General features: G+C 56.7%; 1 protein-coding gene across 3 annotated transcripts in view; it reads left to right on the top strand.

The window, feature by feature from the left end:
* Positions 1-17,861, top strand: part of TRAPPC9 (trafficking protein particle complex subunit 9) — a 730,192-nt gene extending 712,331 nt beyond the window's left edge. For all 3 annotated transcript variants that reach the window (XM_019032441.4, XM_004047569.5, XM_055349566.2), the window contains 2 exons: positions 15,991-16,214; positions 16,978-17,861. In XM_019032441.4, coding sequence (XP_018887986.2) covers positions 15,991-16,214; positions 16,978-17,145 — 392 coding nt within the window. In that variant the 3' untranslated portion in view covers positions 17,146-17,861. The remainder of the gene's footprint in view (positions 1-15,990; positions 16,215-16,977) is intronic.
* The last annotated feature ends 3,096 nt before the right edge of the window (positions 17,862-20,957 follow it).

The raw sequence follows: 20,957 nt of genomic DNA, 5'->3' as shown, positions 1-20,957 counted from the left end.
CTTTGGAGGAGCAATTGAAGTCGTCATTTCTACATCCACAATCACTTTATGTCTTCTCTCTGGAAAATGTCTTCCTCCTGCTCTCTCCCTGCTGCACACACCAGGAGTCCAGAAACCTGGTTTTCAAGCCTGCACCTACTGCCAGAGTTCAAGGTCTAGAAATCCTGGTGGAGACCCCATACAGGCCCCATACACACAGGCCCTGCTGGGCACTAAGGCCTGGGGGGAGGAAGTGCCAGCCTGTTAGTGGAGGCGGTCCCCTGCCCCCAAGGTAAATGCCCTTCTAGGTGGCACACATGGGCACAAGGTGCAGAATGCCGAGGGCAGCAACAGAGGTCCCTGGGAGGGAAGGCTTCCAGGGAGGAGAGGCTGCGCTAGACAGGCCAATGGCAGATGCCCAGGCAGAGCCAACAAGCAGCCTATGCAAGGCCCGGCACAGAAAACCAGCTGCAGCCCCTCAGTACTCCTGCATGCCCCCCATGCCAGCTCTGACACCTGCAAATCTCCACACACCCGCTCTGACCCCTGCACACCCTCACACCCACTCTGACCCCTGTACGCCCCCCCAACCTGCTCTGACACCTGCTGTGTATACCCCCTGCATCTTCTCTGATCCCTGCACACCCCCCACCTGCTCTGACCCCTGTACGCCCCCGTACCTGCTCTGACCCCTGCTGTGTGTACCCCCTGCATCTTCTCTGATCCTGCACACCTCCCCACCTGCTCTGACCCCTGTACGCCCCCATACCTGCTCTGACCCCTGGACACCTCCACACCCACTCTGACCCCTGCACACCCCTCACATCTGCTCTGACCCTCCCGTACTCCTTCCCTTCCAGGCCTCAGCTTCCTCCTCTAGGAAAGGGTCTCATGATTCCTCCAAAGCCCCTGGGTGCTGACCGTGCCCACGTGTATGATCTGATTGGCAGATGAGAAAGTCTGAGACTGGGTTGGCATTGTGTGATGAGGACAAGGACTCAACACAGAGCCACACAGAGCGGTGGGGGCGGGGGGCCTGCCTGGGTGGCGAGAGTCTTTGCTTTATTTAGACAGGCTTGAGAGAAGATGAAAAATGAGAGATTGAAAAGGTAGAGACATTGCTTGGGGACAGAGGAGTCATTTTCAATTCTCTGCTGTTCTCAGAAAGCTGTCTTTGCATAATGCTTCCAGCCAGCAGGCATATTTTCCATTTTTTCCCCCTTTCTTTTTCTTCTGGTTTATCTTCAGTTGTCTGAAGTGCTTGTCCAAAAAGAGAAGGTTGAAGGGGAAGCACTTAATATAGTCATTGTCTCCATGAGCCAAGGCGTTCCTGGTGCAAAACACAGCTTGCGTGTGTTGAGAGAGAAGGGACTGGAGGCCCAGTGCCTGTCTGCCATGGATGCCCAATGTGGCCGTGGGCACAGCAGCGCACGGGGGCCCTGGTGCTTCCTCCTGAAAGGGAGGGCTTGGTTAAATGAGCTCTGGTGGCCTGTAAATGTCACAGCTAAATGCTGTAACAAACAGCCCCAAATTCCAGGGACCTGACACACCAACCTCATTTTGTTTATATCTCATGGTGTTGGTGCAGGCAGCTTTTTGGCGCTCACCTGGGGACCCAGGCTCCACAGTGTTCTGGCTCTGACCACCTCGTGTCTTCGTCCCCTGTATGTCCCTGCCTACCCTGAGGCTCTACCCACCTGGGGCCCCACCCCTAGGGGCTCCCCTACCCCGTGGACCTGTCGGTCCCATAGCCCACCTATCTTGCAGCTCCTCCCTCCTCCAGCCCTCAGTTTCTTCAGTTTCTCCTCTCAGCCTGGAGATGGGGGACTATAGGATGGATGTGTTTACGGTCCAGGGTTGTCCTTTCCCTCTAAGTCCCCTTGGTCTGGACTTGATCTTGTGTTTCCAACTCACTCCCTGGGAGAGGGGCTGCAGTCTGTGCCCAGGAGGAAAGGCGATGACTTCCCAGACAGCCTCTGCAACCAGAACCTTCTCGAGGTCAAGTATTCCATGAGAGAGCAGGGAACTGCCTCACGGAGGGGGCAGATGTGCAGGGCCTTGAGACACACAGCTGAGGTGCCACCGGCGGCGATTGCAGGAGCCCAGCACAGAGGGCAAGGGGCACAGATGGCAGCAGACGTCACCCTGAGCACAGAGCCGTGGAGTGAAGGTGCGCGCTGGCCTTGGTGCCAGGGAGACCTGGGTTGAAGTGCTGACTCTGTCTCTTTAAACCAAAACAGGCTTGTCCATCAAGTGAGCAGGACGATGCCTCTCGGAATGTCACTGAGAATGTTCAGTGAAGCAGTGCCAGCGTGCTCGCCATGGGCACGTGGAGGCGGGCTGCTGCCCACTGACTTAGTTTACCCATGTGCTATAGATTTGTACATTTGAGCTCAGAGAGGTGAAGTCTTGGCCAAAAGGCACATAGCAACAAGGCAGCGAGCCCAGTCCCTGGTCCCCCAACTGCCCGCTCCATCCAGAGGCCCTGGCTTCCCCTTTGCCTCCCTGTCCTGCTCTGTTTGTCCCCAGGGGAGGCTCCAGCCAGGGCAGCAAATCCCAGAGCCTCCTGGGCCCGAAGGAGGACTGGTTTCCTTCAGCAGCCCATGTCCTGCCCCTGCTAGGACGACCTGGCCCGTGTTCAGGCTCAGCTCTCTGTGCACAGCCCACCCCGACTCACCCGCTGTCCTACCAATCGCTTTGAGCGTGCTGAAGGCGGAGCTGAGCTGGAGCCGCTGCAAGTGCATGGCCTGGATTAACCCACAACTCCTTTCTCAGCTCCCCTGGGTGTGGGAGCCAGGCACCAGTGATTCACAGCCCTCTGTTCATTGGGCATTTCTCTCTGGCCAGGATCAGAGCTCAGCCCTCTCCTTCACTCCACGCACCACCTTTTCCTTTTTTAGACAAGGAAGCAGAAGCTCTGGCTTCCGAAGGGGCTCACCCAGGCCCCTGAGTCAGCACCTAAGCTCCAACCATCATCTCACATCCAAGCCATAAAGCCTTCGACCCAAGGATCCTGGCCTGGTATCCGTGGAGGGTGTCCATGGGCTGGGAGACCCTGGCCTCAGTGTGTTGTGTTGGTGATGGTGTTTCACCCCATCCTCAAGGCAGCCATGGCCACCATCCCCAGCAGGTCCTGGCCATGCAGGGTGTAATCAGGAGGCCTACCTGGAAGGGAAGTCCTTCTCCTCTCCGGAGCCCACCTCCTGCACATCCCCGGGATCTCCCCTCCACAGGGGCCCTGGCATCCCTGGATGGAGGGTGGGTGAGCTCAGGAAGCAGAGAGCCTCCGATGAGAGAACTCCAAGCTGTACAGGTCTCCTCTCCAACTTCATTTTGCCCTAATTTTAATTTAATTCCCTTTAATCTTTAATGAAAAGTTGTAAAAGTAAATTATTTACCCAAGAGAGCCCAACAGCTCCTCAGGAGCTGTTCTCGACTTGAGGGTAATTACACATGCGGGGCCAGCACCACCGCCCTCCCAGGATGCCAGGGAAGAGGCGTCCTGGTTTATGAACTAATTAGCTCCCTCAGTAACTGTTAAAAATGCATGCCATTTGGTGGATTGAGAGCGAAGCTCCAGCTTCGCGAAGTGCATGCCCTGACAGTTGCTGATGGGGGGAAAGAGCCTGTGTTCTGTGTCCATGGGGTCAGCGGGAGTGTAGCCAGCTGGAGTGTGCAGAGCTGGGCCTGCCTCGGCTCCTAGGGGAGCAGTGCTCTGGGACACGGAGACGGAGCAAGCCCTTCTTCCGTCTCTGTCACCCAGCCTCTGTCTCCCTGTCTGAGCTTTCCTTGGGCTCCAGCACCCTGAGAGAAGGCCCCTTCCCAGCAGTCAGGGTCTGGAAGCGGGGAAGGGGTGGTGGAAAGGAGCAGGGGTGGGAAGGGGCGGTGGAAAGGAGCAGGGGTGGGGAGGGGTGGGGACTGTGTGATTTGACACATACCTCCCAGGCTGTGCACTGCCTCTTTGACTAGACACTCTGTCACAGCACCGTCACCCCCATTTCCTGGCCATTATCCACGCTTCTCGCTTCTTTTCCAAACTCTCTCTGGATATACAATAAAGAGTCGAAATAAAATGCAGAAGGTCTGGACCAAGGGAAACCATATTGGCATAGTTGGTCAAGACTTGGAAGAGCAGTTGTGCAGGAGAGGCTGTGAGTGCGTGTTTGTGCGTACCTGTGAGTGAACGTGTGTGGCGGTGGCAGTGAGTGCGCGTTCGCGTGTACCTGTGAGTGCACTTGTGTGGCAGTGGCTGTGAGTGTACAGTCACTGAAGGCCAACATGGTGCTTCAGGTGGATTCATGTTTAGTTCTGAGCTTCCTAACAGCCAAAGTGAAAAGGTCAGTTACTTGGCTGTCATCAATAAAGAGGGAAAACATGCTGGACTGGGGGCATTGAGTAGCTAGCAACCAACCACATTAGCAGTAGAGAAAGTTCACCAGTTATGTTAGATAATTGGAAATGAGAGGGTTTTATATGGGATGTGCCTGCCTGCCCCCCACCCCACAGGACAGCTGGCCCGGTGTTGGTGCAGGGCAGGAAACCTTGGCTTTGCAGTCCTCTCTCATCTCGGGTCTTGGCTATTTTATTTCTCCATAGAACTTATTTTGCTTCATCTAAAGAGGGAGAAAACTCCTTGATTAATTCTGAAGCCAAACCTTGCCTGAATCAAATTTGGCTCTAAAATTTAGGACCGCCCAAGATTTATGTCAACTAGAAAAATGTGTGTCTTCTGAAATTTAAAAGTTAAATATATTATAGCTGAGGCAGGCTGGATAGAGCCTTAAAAACTTGACTCACTTTGTTCCTCGGTCTTCAAGTCATGTATTTCCACTGCGTTCGTTGTTTTTGTCTTTACATTTTTTAAATCCCAAATTAGATATTTGCAACTGAAGTCTACTTAGTCCCCTGTTTCTCGCCAGCACAAAAGGTTGGAGACTAGAGTTGTGGGGCCAGGTCGGGGAGGCGTCGCTGGGAGTTTGAGCTCTGGAGGAAAAATAAACCTTCAGCAGCCAGCCTTGAGGGGACATGCCCTGAAGGACAAGTGAACAGATTGTTGGATGAGCCAGTTGGACAAGAAATCCACAGATCATTCCTCTGTCACTGTAATTTGTGCAGGACCCTGGGCCCTGCAGACATTTTACCTGTTTCCTTCAACCACCTAAGAAGCCCACGGTAGCCTCACCCCACCACCTTCCACATTTTCTCCTCCCCTGCTCCTCTCAGCCCACTCTGAGTGAGGCAGACATGGCTTGTGCATTGGGCCTGCAACCCTGGACACATGCACGGCAGAAACTCATGCTCAGCACCATCCTAGACAGAGGAAACCCGCCTCTCTAGGGTGCAGTCAGGCAGGTCTCTTGAAAAGTCCACTGTGGTTTGAAATCTCTGCTGTAGACTGAACCCGAGCCCACAGGTGGGGGCTGTTCTTCTCCCACAGATGCAGCATTTCAGTGAATGTTTCCTGGGTGCCAGGAGTGTCTGCCAGCTGCCTACCCCCACCCAGCCTGCAGATCAGAGTTGAAAGCAACCGTGCATGCTGGACCCATCTGACCTGCTGATCCTCATGTCCTGAAGGTCTGGTCTCCATCTGGCCCCATCTCCTGCTCCCTAACTCCTGAGTCCATCCTGCCTCTGCCCGTGGCCATGTTCTGGGTCCATAGCTTGCCCAAAGTTTGGGTCCTGACCCTCTCTGGTGGCCCCTGACTTGCCTGGTCCGTGATTGCATGTTGTGTTGTGCTGCGCTTGAGGGAAGAGACTTCCAGCTTCAGCCCTGGCCTGCTGTCTGGCCCCAGGCTCCAAAATGTGAGAAACTCACGAAATATGGAGGTCAAGGGCTTGGAGTTCTAGAGGGTTCTCATGGCTTATGGACGTTGCAAGCAAAGAGGACTGCACAGAAGGGCCATTCCAAACAGCTGTCCCAGGCTGGTGGGGCGAAGCTGGGCTGTCTGCGCAGGGAGCAGTGAGCGCCGGCAGCATGGCCGGTTGGGGGTAGATCGGGAGAACGCACGTGAGAACTGCGGCAAGATGCTATTTCACCTCCACCAGGATGGGTGAACCAGAGCCAGGCAACCACAGTGCCATAGAAGGCGTGGAGCAGTCAGGCCTCTCCCGCGCCGCCGCTGGGAATGGGGGTGCAGCCGCCTTGGAAAACAGTCTGGTGCTTCCTGAGACCATTAGACAGAGTTGCCATTTGACCCAGCAAGTCTGCTGTCAGGTGTACACCCATGAGAAATGATAACCCGTGTCCACACAAAATCTTCTCCATAAATGTGCACAGCAGCACCACTCATCACAGCCAAAGGTGGAAACAGCCCATGTGTCCCTTGGTGGATGCTATATGAACAAAATGTGCCCCATCCAGACATGGAGTATTGTCCCGCCATGAGAAAGAACGCAGCACTGACCCATGCTGCAGCACGGGTGAGCCTTAGAGACATCATGCTCTGCGAAGGAAGCCAGGCACCGGAGCTCACTGCCCTCCGCTTCTGTTTATATGCGAGTCAGAGTAGGGAAATGTATGGCGTGGGAAAGGAGATTACTGGGTTGCCCAGGGCTGGGGGTGGAGTGGGTCTGGGGGGCAGGGCAGTGATGGCTAAAAGGGTACAGGGTTTCTTTTGAAGGTGATGGAGATGTTCGAAAACGGGCTATGGTCGCACATATCTGAATATACTACGAACCACTGAATTGTACACTTTAAATGGGTGAATTGTGTGGTATGTGACTTTTATCGATAAAGCTACTGGAAAACAACAACAACAAAAACAACAAAACCAGACCAAGTCCAGAGCCCAGGAATCCAATGGGGGCTCAGCACCTACTGCAGTTCACCTGGGACCAGCTCCTGAGCCACTCGCCACCTCAAGAGCGTCATCTGTCAAATGGAACAAGGGTCAGCCCTCCTAGTGGGGCTGCTCCAAGGACTGAATTAGGGGATACCTACAGAGCGCTGAGCCCCCGGCCTGGAAGACAGCGAGTGCTCAAGAAGTCAGGCGTTGTTGACAACCAGAGGAGCACCAAGGAGGAGTGCCACGCCCGGGGGGAGCTTCACACCCAGGGGGAGCATCACGCCCAATGGGGAGTGTCACGCCCAAGGGGGAGTGCCCTGCTGGGGCAGGCTGGAGGAGTGGGAGGCCATGGGTGCAGGTAGGGCAGGCCTCTTCCCCCACATCCTCCACCCTCCTCTTGGGGCTCACTGGGGTCACAGAAACCTCTGGCTGGAGTCCCAAGCTGTGGAATCAAATGGGAATGGCAGCTGCCCAGGGCTGGGCCTCTGCATCTCCCTGGATTCACCCCTCCTGGCGCTGCTCCTGACACAGCCAGACCACAGTGGAAGCAGTGTTTGGCAGAGCCCAGACTGGAAGGCCTGCGCCAGCACCACATCTGCCCTCCAGGAGCCTGAGTCCTGCATGGGTCACGACAGCCAGAGGTGGAGAGGCCGAAGGACGGGTCTGCCCCAGGACAACTCCAGTTGGAGCCCCGTCCCCATGGAGCACCTGAGCTCACCGCCCGTGTGGGCCTTATCCTGTAGAACATCACCACTGGAACTGCCTCCCCTGCCTACCACTCTCCAGGACAGGGCTCCCAGACCTGCTTCCGCAGGGCCCGCATGGGGCCCAGGCAGCTCCTGTCACCTCTCTACACCTCAGTGTGCTTCTGCAAATAAAGCTGCACCTGCTCTCTGACCTCTTAGGAGGATGTGGGCGCTGAGTGAGACACACTTTACCACCTGTGAGCCTCGGCAAGCCTGCCTCCCCCTGCCCAGCATGCACGCATTGCCTCGTTCTCAGCCCTACAGTGGCCCCCTGGCCCCATGCACAGGCTGGCCAATGGCTTCTTTTCTCTGTGCCCTGCCAAGCCCCTCCCTGGCGGGCACAGCCTTTATTTATAGCCCGTGTTTCTACCAGAGCCTGGACGTGCTATAGCATGAATGTGGCAGGGACTTCAGGAGGAATTCTGGGCCAGACACAATTATGTCCGTAACTCTGGCTGGTATTAAATGTGAAACAGAAGCAGGGCCAGGGACAGGAGGGAAGAGGGGGCCGGTGCCGATGTGATGCCTTGAGGAAGGAGGCTGATTGGCTCCCAGGAGATTCCTTACAACATGAGGTTCTCCTGCATAAGTCATCTCTGGGCCCAGAGCGGAGCATGGTGGCTGGTCCTAGAGTCCTTATTCAGGACGCACTTCTGGGACATGGCCCTGGTCCCTCATGTGCCAAATGGTGCAGGGCACAGCCAGTCGGTGGTGGGGCCAGCGTTCAAACCTGGGTACCTAACCCCAAAGCCCAGTATTCACTCACTCACTCATCCATCTATGTGTCCAGCAGATATGAAATGGAACTTGTGTCAGCCATTTGCCTGCCTGTGCTGGGTATTGGGGACACCACGGTGAATGAGACGGCCAAGTGCCAGTGTTCCTGGAGCTTCCTGACGAGGAGGAACACGGGTAGTTAACAATGAAACAAATCGATAAACAAGGTCGCTTCAGATCAGATGCCAGGGCCATGAGAAAATACATGAATGTGGCCGAGTGGCTGGCAGGGGCAGGAAGCCCTCTACTGTGTGGTCAGGGACAACCTTTCTGGCAGGGCCAAGGCCTGACTGTCAGGATGGAGCTGGTAGGGAGGCCAGGACGGCAGGTGCAGAGGCTCTGGGACAGGAAGGATGTGCTGGAGGGACAGGATGGCCAGGGAGCAGTGGCGGGGAGGACACAGCCCAGGAGACGGGCTCTGGGAGGAAACTCGTAGGGCCGAGGAGACCAGAGTTGGGGTGAGAATTTCATCAAGACTTTCTTTTATTCTGAGCATAAACAGAAGCCACGGGCCAGGCAGGGGAGGAGCATGGAAGTGACACTACCTACCAGCGCCTCACACTAGAGCTGTGGTCGTGCAGAAAGGAGAGGGAGCGGCCAGCCAGGGCGGGGCGGGTGGAGGCTGAGCAGAGGCCCAACTGCATGGGCACCGGACGTGTCCCAGGCTGGGGCTGGGTGTCTGGGAGGAGAGGACCCAGCTTGAGCTGCTGCCGGTGGTGGAGCCACTCTACTGGGGAAGGCATGGGGAAGAGGGGCAGGAGGAGAAAGTGGAGGGTGAGACCCCATGGTGCCCGGTCGAGATGTCAGGGTTGCCCAGAGGAGCACGGGCCTGAGGCTCAGGGCCTCTCCAGTGCTTGTTAGATAAATGAATGATGTGATCTTAGCCTGGGGCGCACTGGGTTTCAGAAGCTGGGGGCGGGCAGGAGCCGACATTCCTAGAACACCTTGTTCTGTCTGGCACTTCTCATAGAGGATCTGACACTCACTCCACATCCCTGAGAGGAAGGCGCGACCATTCCAAATGAGGAAACCGAGGCTCAGAGAGCTGTGCACCCTACCCAGTGCCATCTGCCCCAGGACCAGCTCTGCGCCCAGGCTGGGTCTCCCCTAGTGGCCTGGGAAGTGGTGGCCCTGAGGCTGACTGGGGCCCCTTGGGGGCTCTGTGTGTGTCCTCAGACCGCTACCTGTGTTGGGCTCACCAGCTGCTCTCACAAGTGACCACAAGGTTAGTGGCTTAAACAGCACATAACCCCGCCGTGTGGTTCTGGGGTCCAGAGTCTGATCGGTGTTGTGGGCTACCTTCCTCCCTGGGCTGGCGTTCTCCAGCTCCTGTGCACCCCGTGCGCCTTCCCCCGTCTTCATAGCCAGCAGCGAAGTGTGCCCCTCTCCTGCCTCCCTTCTTGCCTTGTAAGGACTCTCCTGACGCCATTGGGCCCACTCTGATGACCCAGGGTCTTCCCCCTTTCTCCAGGACCTCCGTTTCATCACATCTGCTAAGCCCCTTCTGCCATGGGAGGGGACATACAGGCTCCCGGGACTGGGACATGGGCAAGTGGAGGGGGCACATTATTTTGTCAACCACATGACCCCTTCTGTTGGGAAGGAAGTCCTGGGGATTCAGGAGGCTTTGCTAGGCATGTTTCGACCTTTAGTCATTCTGTCTCTCAGCTCATGACCCCCCTACCACTGGCTGCCGTGGGCACAGGAGCCCCTTCCCCTCCCTAGGCTGCTGCTTCCCTGGGATAGGGCATTCCAGGTCCAGGCAAAAAGGCCTAAGGGGACCCAACATCCCCAGAGGCCCTGGGTCTGCCTCCCTCGTGGTCAGAGTGGGCTGAAACTGCCTGCCTGGCACCTGGCTTGGGAGAGGCTGGAAGGACCTGCCCCTGCTGCTTCCATCCTCTCAATTGCATCCTGCACAGAGCTTCGTCAGTGTTCACAGCCAGCCCGCGGGAGAGGAAGGGCCCTGGAGAAGCTGTCGAAATGCAAAGCATCCCCGTCCTAGTTCTCCTCCGCTGCTCCTGCAGATCCTCCCCTCCTCAGGGAAGGTTGGGAGCCATGGTGGTTAGGATCAAGCGGCCCCTAACAAAACCCCACTTGACGTGGTCTCCTCCTACCCCACCTAAAGACTGGGGCTCAGAGAGGTGGAGATTCACAGAGAAGTAACTCAAACCCAAGACAGTCCGTTCTCCAGCCAATCAGGAGCCTGGGGCCTGTGCTGCTAACAGCTCCGCGACAAACAGCTGTGCAAATCCCGCCCCATCCCGCCTGGGAGAGGGAAGGAGGAGCCAGTCCTGCCAAGAGGCGGCTCATTTGGTGGACCAGGAAATGGAGGGTGGCAGGAAGCCCGACGGGGGCCAGCCCCAGAGAACAGTGGGAGAAAACTGGACCCTACACACCCAGACACCAGACTCAGGGTTTTCCGGGGTGGGGGGAGGGCTGATGACCCCCACCTGAAGGCTGTGGGAAGGTGCTCTGGGGGGTGGTGAGGAGCGGCCGAGGGAGGGGACACATGCGCTGGCATCCCCGCTCACCTCCTGGGGACCAGCCGGCCGGGCTGCTGCGGTCACAGAACTGGGTCCCGGTTCTAGGGCTCACCTTGTGATTGAGCAGCGGGCCCCCCAGGAGGCACCCACTCTTCCCAGCTGAAGCTGACAGGCAGGCTGCGTGGCCCCTGGGCTGCCCGCTCTGTCCCCCAGGGCCTGCCTGGGGAGCGCCGATAGAAGCCGAATGCTGGGGGAGCCAGGAGTAGAGCCAGCCCCAGCGGGGGCCACAGACGGGGTGAGCTCCCAGCAGCACCCGCGCTTTCACGTGTGGTTCCTTCCTGTCCCTCAGCGGCAGTTTAGAAACTGCTTCAAAGCAGCTTGTCTTTGAGAAGTTTTTCCCATTATTTATCCCAGGTCCGTCCTGGTTGGAGTCGGGGAAGCCATCTTGTAATGGACGGTGGCCCTGGCTTCTCTTCTCTCCTCTTACATGCTCCGTGCAGCCCTGCTCAGCAGGGTGGCTGTGGAGAGTGGGGCCCTGCAGAAATGAGCCCATTTCCTCTGATCCCCCAGGACTGGACACCGCTTGTTCGGGCCCAGAGTCAGAGAAGCGAATTGACAACAATGGATGTGGCCGGTGTTGCTGCTGACGGGGTCACGAATCCTACCCGGGCACAGCCCTGCCATGCGGTCACATGTTCTCATTGCAAGGCAGCTGCGAGCATTGCCGCCATCATCATCACGGTCATTAGACCCGTTTCCACCGCATTTCCTCAGCTGTACCCTGGGGGTCCCAGGGGAGACCAGGGCATCCTTTTGAATTCAGGAAGCTTAATGCTCTCGGACAAAAACAGACCTCTGCTCTGCCCCGTCATAGGAAGGTTTGCTTTTCCTCTGTGTCATGGGAAAGAGTCAGCGTCAGGGGATTTGGTGCCTGTATGCCTGGATCTGAGCTGCTGGAGCTGTAGGGGCTGCCCCAGCTGTGGAGCAAGGAAGGAAACGGCTGCTTGCTGAGCACAGAAATACATTAATTTGGTCGGCAGTCATTGTGGATGCCAGGCCTCGGGGTAACGTGACCCACCGTCCCAGTTTGCCTGGCACTGAGGGTTTCCTGCAACGCAGGCTAAAAGCCAAACTAGCCCTGGGCAAACTGGGATAGTTGGTCACCCTGGGAGCAGGGACAGAGCAGAGAGCAAGACAGGTGCTGCCTGCCATTCCAGAGCACTGCCCTCCTTCTGCAATGATGGCCACACAGGAGAGCCTGTGGCAGGAGTGCTCGCTCTGGCTGGGTCCTCTCTGCTCTTCACCCCTGCCCCCAGTCTGGGAGGTCAAGATCATCATCCCAGTTTCACAGATGAGATGGAGGGGGCACCAGTTGTCAAACGGCCTTTCCCAGGGTGAAGGGAAGTCAGAGGCAAAGTTGGGACTGCAGCCTGGCCTCCTGCTCCGACAGGGCGTGGCTCTGCCCACAACCCCTGCCAACCCCTACCACCCTGGCCTCACATCTAAGTGCCACACATTCCTTCCCCTCTTCTTAGAAAGTAGCAAAGAAAGGTTCCACCAGCAGCGTTCACAGGGACAGCTGGCTCTAAGCCTTCATCAGCTTTCTCTTCCCAAGGGGTTGTACAGAGCTGGGGCTAGGAAGGGTTAAACAGGCAGGCCAGCGTGGCTCTGCCCAGGAGCCCACAGACCAGTCCTCTCCTGCCCCAGCAGCCCACACAGTTCTCTGCAAAAAAAAAAAAAAAAAAAAAAGAGCAGGGCAGGGTGGTACTGAGCCAACTACCCTTCACTGATTTGCACATAATCGTATCTTTCCCTTAATGGAACCAGCAACCAGGCCGCCCCAACATCTGCTCTCTCCATCTCCCTGCCTTTTATTCAAGAGGCTCAGACCACGCCTGGTTCGGTTCACTGTTCAAGAAACATTTACTGAGGCCTGGCTTGGGTGGCACAGAGGTAGAGGAGGGAGAAGGGCTGGTGATGGATTGGAGCCTCCCTGTGCTGGGCTGCACAGCACAGACAGGTAACCAAGGCTGGAGATGAAAGCCGCTGCCCCAACAGCACTGGGCCTCAAGACAAAGTCCCTCAAATGCTCATGGGTACTGGGACGTGCTGTGACTGAGCTCCTCACAGCAAGAATATGAACTTGTCACAACTGTTAGCATTAGAATTGGCTCCATGTTACAGAAGAGGAAACGGAGGCCCGGGAAGTGTAGTGACATACCCTGGGGTCCCATAGATAGAAGCGCTCAAGCGCAGGTCCTTCTGGTCCTACCTTCTGGGCTCAGCAGGACAGACCAGCTGGGAGAACAAAGAGCCCGTCTTGATGCTGTCTGCTGCACATCAGGCACTGCTGGAAGTACTCAGGGGCACTATACATAGCCCAGTGAGCAGGGCCTCAGGACCCCCAGGCTTATCCCAGCCTGGTCAGACTCAGTGCAGGTGGCTCTGCACATCCAGAAGTGTAGGATGCAGCAAAAGCTGGGATTTGAGGGCAAATCATAGCCTTGAAAAACACTAGAATAGAGAAAGGTGTCCTTTCCTCCAGGAAGCCTTCCCTGATGCCATCCCCACAGTGGCACAGAGTGAAGGGCTACTTCCCTGGGCCCTATAGTGGGCAGCTGTTGAGTGCTGTATCATGCAGAGGCTTGGCATGCCCCAGCTCTTGGCTGAGCGTTCCTTCTCCCACTGGATTGTGAGCTTGCTCAGCAGTGGGTTGTGCTCATCACACTGGCTGCAAGGGCCAGCAGCCAGCTAATAAATCTTGGAATGAATGAATGGGACCAAATGGTTTCTGCAGCCCCTTTCAGCTCCAGCCCTGAGGATGGGGGATGGGCACAGGCCTCCAGCCTTCCTGGAGGGCAGTCTGACCTATCAGCCTCTCTTAGAAATGGTTATTTCTCTTGTGCCACCCATTTCATCTGCCTCACTGTTCCAGGAACATAAACTCAGAATTCAGACAGAGCTCAATATAAAAAGGTGTGCATCAGTCACTTACACTGGAAAACAGTGGACACGAGCCACATTCAGGTGGCTCCCTAATAGCACAGGCCATGTCCTCATCTCCTTATCGTAAGCCACGTGCTGACTTCTCTCAAATGAGAAAATAAGGATGCACTGGACATGAATGTTTCAGAATTGCGTACCCTTAAACCTCTCTGGCACACGGGCTATGGAGAGCACTGATGTCCCAGGAGTCCTTCTTCTTGTGCCGTGGCCACGAGATTCTCTGCTGCCTGCCAGGCCCCCACAGCCTCCCTGTGATCCCAGGACCCTGGATGGCAGAGGAGACAGGCCCAGAGGCTCTGAGCCAGGACTCGCTGGGAATTGGGTGCGAGGACTTTCAGTATCCTGTCCCCTCTGCCCCCATCCTCTTCAGGGGTTGAAAGAGTGGCTTGGGGTCTTAGAAGGTGCTTTCCTCCTCACCTGCGTGTGAGGGCAGTGGAACCCAGGCAGGACAGCAGGAGGCCCGACCACGCCTGAAGTTGCCTGCTCTGACCTGACCGTGTGAGCCAGGCAGGCCAGTCCTTAGAGGGCCTTCCTCTCCAGGCTGCAGTGAGGACACCCCACAGGGCCCTCCTTGCAGCCACAAAACAGAGGTCAAGGGCAGAGGGCTGTGGGTCAGGGTGTTTCCAGGATCCTCCGCTGCAGGGTGCTGGCAACAGGCCCGGCCCAGGATGCCCGTGACTGTGTTAAGGGGCAGAAGGGGTGGGAGCACTCTTGTGGCCCACCTGCTCTCCCTATGCGTGTCACCATCATGTCATCCTTATTCCACCTGCCTGCCGTGATAGCCCACGGCACAGGATCAGCCACGGCAGACCATGGGGCTCAGGCTGGCTCCCAGGGCCATGCAGTTTGTACTTGGATGACATGAAGTCAAATTGCAGGCTGCGGGACCTCCCACTTCCGTGACCTCCACAACAGGGTCACAGCAGGTGGCCTTTGCCCAGCAGGAAGGGCCCCCCCCCCCGCCCCCCCGCCGTCTTAGCCTGCTAGGGCTGCCACAGCGAACGACCACAAGCTGGGTACTTGAACAACAGATGTGTGTTCTCAGTTCTGGAGGCAGGAAGGCTGAGACCAAGGTGCTGCAGGACCATGGGAGGTTCTGGGGGCTTATTCTTCCCTCCTTCAGCTCCTAGGGGCTCCAGCCACCCGGGGCTCCTTGGCTCCTGCCCGTATCCTCTAGTCTCAGCCTCTGTCTCTGTCTGTGCTTCCTCCTCTTCTGCCCCATATAAGGACATTGTCACTCACTACAGGGCTCACTCTAATCCAGAATGAGCTCCTATCAGGACCTTTCACTTGATTACATCTTCAAAGACCCCCCTTCCCCAATACGGTCACATTCTCACATATCTTTTGGGGCTCACCATGAAACCTGCCACCCTGATCATCAGCTCGCTTCCCTGAGAGGGGGCACACCCTCTCCGCCCCCACCCCACCCTGACCTCAGCCTCCTTCCTTGCTGCTGCCCAGTTAGGAGGCATCCTCCTTGTCTGCAAGCTCTTGGGGCATGTAAGCAAGGAAGGGAAGAGGAGTTGAATCCATGCTCCTTCGCCCAGGCCCAGCTCCCTGCCTGGCAGGGTCCACGGGTCCCAGAACCGTGCCATTTCCCTGAGCACCTGTTCTGTGCTGAGCTGTGTGTCAGGCACCCTGGACAGGCTGACAGAATGAAGAAAACACAGTGCAGCCACTTTATAGGGAGTGCTGGAGCCCACTGTGCATTCCTCCTGGGGAACGAGATCAAGACACCACCTCCTGGGGTGTGCAGTCTTGCAGCCACTGGAGGAGAGGGACCTCGGGCCTGCCTGTGCCCCAAAGCTCACCTGACCACTGACCTGGGGCACTTTAGGGCCTGTAGGGCCCCTTCCGCGCCCTCGCCTCTACGGTGTCAGACTCTCACCTGGACAGGAGCCCCTGACTCACTAGAGAGCTCCTCCCCTTCCAGGTGGGCTGTGGCAGGAGGCCCTCCCAGAGGCCCCTCCAGTGGGGTGCAGACCCCTTGAGTCATAGCTCTAGCCACCACACCCGTCTTTGCCAAGTTCCTCTTCCGGAGACCAGGAACTGGTCACACATCTGTGTCTCCAGTGTCCAGCCTGGCAGGGAGTGGGTGGCAGCCTTGAAGAGTGAAGGAGGGAAGGAATGAATGAATCAGCGAGTGGGTGGGGTAGGCCGGCTGGGCCGTGCAGGCCAGCCCAGCCCCCGACAGTCTCGTGTCCCTTACAGATGTGCTGGTGGACGGACAGCCATGTGACCGTGAGGCTGCGGCGGCCTGCCAGGTGGGCGACCCCGTGCGCCTGGAGGTGCGGCTGACCAACCGGAGCCCGCGCAGCGTAGGGCCCTTCGCTCTCACTGTGGTCCCCTTCCAGGACCACCAGAACGGCGTGCACAACTACGACCTGCACGACACCGTCTCCTTCGTGGGCTCCAGCACCTTCTACCTCGACGCGGTGCGTGGTGGTGTGCAGGGCGGTCTGGGAGCCTCTGGCCATGTGGCCCAGACCCTCATGGTCATCGTCCCCCTTCCCTGGGTGGTGGGCTTTGGGGTCAGCATACGTCCAGCAGACGATAGCAGCAGGGGTTCTGTGGTCACGTGTGCACACTGAGTCTGAGTCTGCCCCATTCACTGCAGGAACTTAGACAAGCTCACCTGTCTCTCAGTCCTGGACAGTGAGGCCCTCAGGGTTGGTGAAGCAGGAAAATGTGTAGGGAATGGGAGCTGTGCCCAGGACAGGGGGCCGCTCCGTGATTGGACCCTGCTGTGGCATCACTGTGATGTCACTGTCACCCATCCCGTGCCTGCCGCTCCTTCCACGGAAAGGCTCCAGCCCATGCCCTCAGCCCCCACCTCCCACCTCCTACCTCTCAAGCTGCCTCTCAGCACCTCACTGTCAGGCCCCAGCACAGGCTAACATTCCATTCCCCTCTGCCCCAACCTCTCCCTCACTCCCTCCCACGCTCCTGACCCTCCCACACTCCTGACCCCCTGAGCCCCCAAACAATTCAGGAATGGGAATATTGGCAGCTCCTTTCCAAGATGAAAACTGGCTCGGAGAGGCGCAGTGACCTGCTGGAGGGAGCACTGGAGCCAGGCCTGGGCGGCCCTCGCTTCCCCCATAACACCTATGTCCAGGCAGGTTCCCGGGATTCCTGGTGGCTTTGGGTGGCCCGTGCTGCTGACCAGACTGATGTGTCTTTCTCCTCCCTGCTCAGGTGCAGCCGTCCGGCCAGTCGGCCTGCCTCGGGGCCCTCCTCTTCCTCTACACGGGAGACTTCTTCCTCCACATCCGGTTCCACGAGGACAGCACCAGCAAGGAGCTGCCACCCTCTTGGTTCTGCCTGCCCAGTGTGCACGTGCGTGCCCTGGAGGCGCAGGCCTGAGCCCGCCCACTTCCGTCCCTCTTTCTGCAGGGCCAGAGGTGACCCTGCCTGGCCTCCCACACCCCCTGCGATGAGCAAGGCCTTCACTGCAGCCCCGTCTCCTCCTCCTCCCCCAGCCCCCTCCCAGCCCTCTCCTCCTGTTCCTCCTGTAGCATCTTTGCTGGGCTATGCAGAATCCCCGGACATGGCAGCCCCACCCCATGCCACGCCCCTTCCCACACTGTTCCCTGGACCATACACAGGCTGAAGCAGAGGAAATCCCAGAGCGGGTGCCCATCCAGCCCAGGTCCCAGGATCCCTGCACCCGTTTCTGTGACCTGGGGCCCCAGCCATGCTGTGCTGCTCATCCCAGCAGAGGGACCTCCCTCATCCAGCCACTTCCCTTTGGCCGTAGAAAGAAATGGTGAGCATGAGACTGGGCACAGCCTGAGGGCGTGGGCAGCTTCCCACCCTCCCTGGGCCTTGGAATCCCCCAAGGCTGGTTTTCTTCCTGGAGACCCCCATGGGCAACTTGGCAGGAGAGATGGTGCCGTAGGAGGTCATGGATGGTTGACGCCAAGAGAGGCCCTCCACCCATGGTGGGCAAATGTCCAGGCCTGGGCTGGCAGCCCAGGGCTGTTTCTGGGTGCTCCCTGGCCCCAGGGTGGCATCTGGTTACCATGGCTGTGTGTGTCCATGTCTGGGAGCAGTTCTTCAATAAATGGCCTGCCTCCCGCTCCCTGCCTCCCTGCATCTGCTAGCCCAGTGCGGTCCGGGGCCCCCACCCAGCCCGTCAGCCCCCACCTCAGGTGGCTGGCTTCCCAGCAGAAGCCAGACCCAGGAAGGGACGGGTTCTGAGTTAGAGATCCCACATAAGCAAACCCTGAGACAGGAATCTGGTCACCAGCAGCTTGTCTGGGAGGTGGAGGGAGGCCTGCAGGGGAGGGAGATCACCAGTGAAGGAGTGTGACTGGGCCCGAGCTGCCGCCACAGTGGGCAGCTGGCCCTGCGTTCCTCAGGGAGGACGGGAGAGAGAAAGCACATGGCTCACATCTCCCTTGAGGGCCAGAGCTGGGGTGTGTCTACACCACCCACAAGAGTCCTGGCCTGGGGGCAGGCTTCTGGCTGTGTTGACCCTTAGCTCCCCAGTTCCCAGGGAGGATAAACAGCCCTTGGTCCCCAGCAGATACCAGGCTCGTCAGGCGCCCGTTGGGCACTGAAACTCCCATGGAGTATTGGGGGACAGAGAGCAGGGCTTCCTCAAGGCCACTTGGCCAAACAGGCAGAGCCCGGAAGTGGCTGCCCTGGCCTCCCATGGGGCAGAGTCATGTTGGCATCAGGAGGCCTGCGGGGCTGAGGGAACTTCCTGAGGACCTGAAGCCCCAGGCCCAAACCTCCCTCGCTGGGAGCATGGTCACCCTGTGGCCTCCGGCCTGAGGAACAGGTTTTTTGTTCCATCTGTGGCCTCCTATTGTTGCTCAGTGAATGATGGGAGCACACTGTGATGTGGTGTGGGCTGGGGGCATGTGGGGGCGGGTGTCCAGTGGCCCTCAGTTCCTGGAGCTCATTCAGCGTCTGCTCAAGGCTCCCCAGGGAAGGCAGCCCCAGAAGGTCTGGCTGCAGTAGTGGGTGGGGACCCCAGGGCGGTCTCTTCAGCCCTTCCGTTCAGGACGCCTCAGCGTAGTTGAGGGCCTGGCCACCTGGGCTGTTTCTGAATGGAACAAACAGCATCCATGTGTGTCAACCTCAACAGAGCCCAAAAATACGCCATTGAATGAAACAACACATTGCAGGATGACGGGCTCAGCCCAACCTCACTTGTGTAGACAGTGTCCCCCCAAATTATAAATTTTCTATGCCTCAGAACGTGTCTATAACAACATGTTTAAAAGGTAGAAAGGATACACATCCCCTGTAGAAGAGTGACCTCAACTGGAGTTGAATTTGACATCTGATCTGATGTCAGAATGAGGGTGCTGGTCACCGGGGACTTGAGTACGTACTTTCCTTTCAAAAGCACAATAGATCAAGATACAGGTACACACATAGCTACAGATATAGATCCAGCCACAGATCCAGATTAGATATAGATGCATATAGAAGCCTAGAAAAGCCAATACGGAAAACTCTGGCAGTGTTTGATTCTGAGTGGCAAGCATATTGGTGACTGTAATTATTTTTTGCAGTTTTCTATATTTTTTAGTTTCCCAAACTACAAAAAATATCCACAACAGTTACCAGAGAAAATGCTGGATGCCACAAAAAGGAAGAACCTCAAGGGGCAGGAGGCAAAGTTGTCTTCTTGGAGGAGGGGGTATTAGAAATAACCCAGGCCTCCTGGAAAATGACCCAAATACAGCCTGGCTCTGCCAGCCCCAGGCCCTTCCCCACCCCCAGGGCACCCTTTCTGTCCCAGTAGAGAGGGTGACCTGGAGTCAGGCCTTGTGTGTGCTCCAAGCGTTTGGAGCTTTACCGTGGGATGTGGGGACCCAGGGGTGTTGTTTGCTGGCATTTCTGTGGCTGGGTCTTTCTGGCTGTGGAGCTGTGTTCGTGGGCAGTGGCTGAGATGGAGGACCTGGGGCAGGTGTCTCAGTGACAGCGCAGTATCCTCCAGCCTCTTCCAGGGCCCCACGCTACTGGCTACCTGGCAATACAGTCCAGCGGTTGCTGCTTCTCTAGGCCCCTGGTGCATTCAGAAACCTCCTGAAGGCTAGCGGAGGGTAAGCCAGGAACAGATCGTGTCCATTTCACTTCACTAGCTGAGCGAGTTGGTTCTGCCCTTCTCATCCTTGGTCCCTCAGGGCAGGACAGGCCCGGTGACCCCATAATCATGCAGCCGTCATGCTCCGTCATCTGAAATTCACAAGGAAGGCAAGGATTCAAAGGAAGATGTCTGAGATGCTGAACTCCAGCTCAGCCACTTGTCAACTCCTTGACCTTGGACAAGTTACTTAAATTAAGCCTTGATTTTTTTCATCTGAATAAATAGAGATAAAAATACTTATTTCATGGACACTTTCATATCAGTTTATTTGATTTAACCTCCTAGATTTTTTTTAGCACATGATAGCAACTTCTTAATAAATACTGGGTCCCTTCTCCTAGCCTTCCCATTGCTGTTCTTTTTAATTCCATCCACATGTCCTGTGCCTGAAATATCCTGTGCCATGTGCCTGAAATTCCATTCTTCTCCTGGGACCCTTAACAGGCCACATTGCTATGCTCCGTTAGTCCCCTGCATGGCTTAATGTATTAGGTAACATGAAGCATGTAAGGAAGAACTTTCTAACACAAGTGCTGAAATGGGACAGGAAATGCTGATGGAGTGAGCTCTTTGTCAATAGAAGTATTCAAGCAAAGTCCGGATCTGTAGATGGTTTCAAAACATGTAAGCATCATTTGGGGCTTCTGAGCCTACCAGCCAAGAAATTGTCAATGATGATTTGTTAAGAGGTATTTCTGATCCCAGTAAGCAGGGAAGAGAGAGAGATGTATGTGACCACATGGCTCTTGGGGCCTCAAGCAATGTCTTAAGACACAATAAATTTTGATCAAAAAAGGCTTTCAACATGAAGGGCTAGAGATCTAGACTAAGGGTCTAGGCTAAGCCTCTTACTGAAAACACATTTGTAAGTGCATCCATGACCCGGCAGGAGAGTCAGAAATATTCACCCCAGTACCTGTATGTAGGCAAAGTCCTGGGAGGTGAGCTGTGCACTGATGCCAACTTCCACTTTGAGGGGTTTTGCCAAAGCCGGAGTATCAATGTCTTCAGCCTTCCAAAACTGGAGGAAAGATGACAAAGCTCAGGGCCCACTGGCTGGGGAATCGCA

Source organism: Gorilla gorilla, chromosome 7, assembly GCF_029281585.2.
Source record: "Gorilla gorilla gorilla isolate KB3781 chromosome 7, NHGRI_mGorGor1-v2.1_pri, whole genome shotgun sequence".
NCBI lineage: Eukaryota > Metazoa > Chordata > Mammalia > Primates > Hominidae > Gorilla > Gorilla gorilla.
This window is presented reverse-complemented; position numbering and strand designations above follow the sequence as displayed.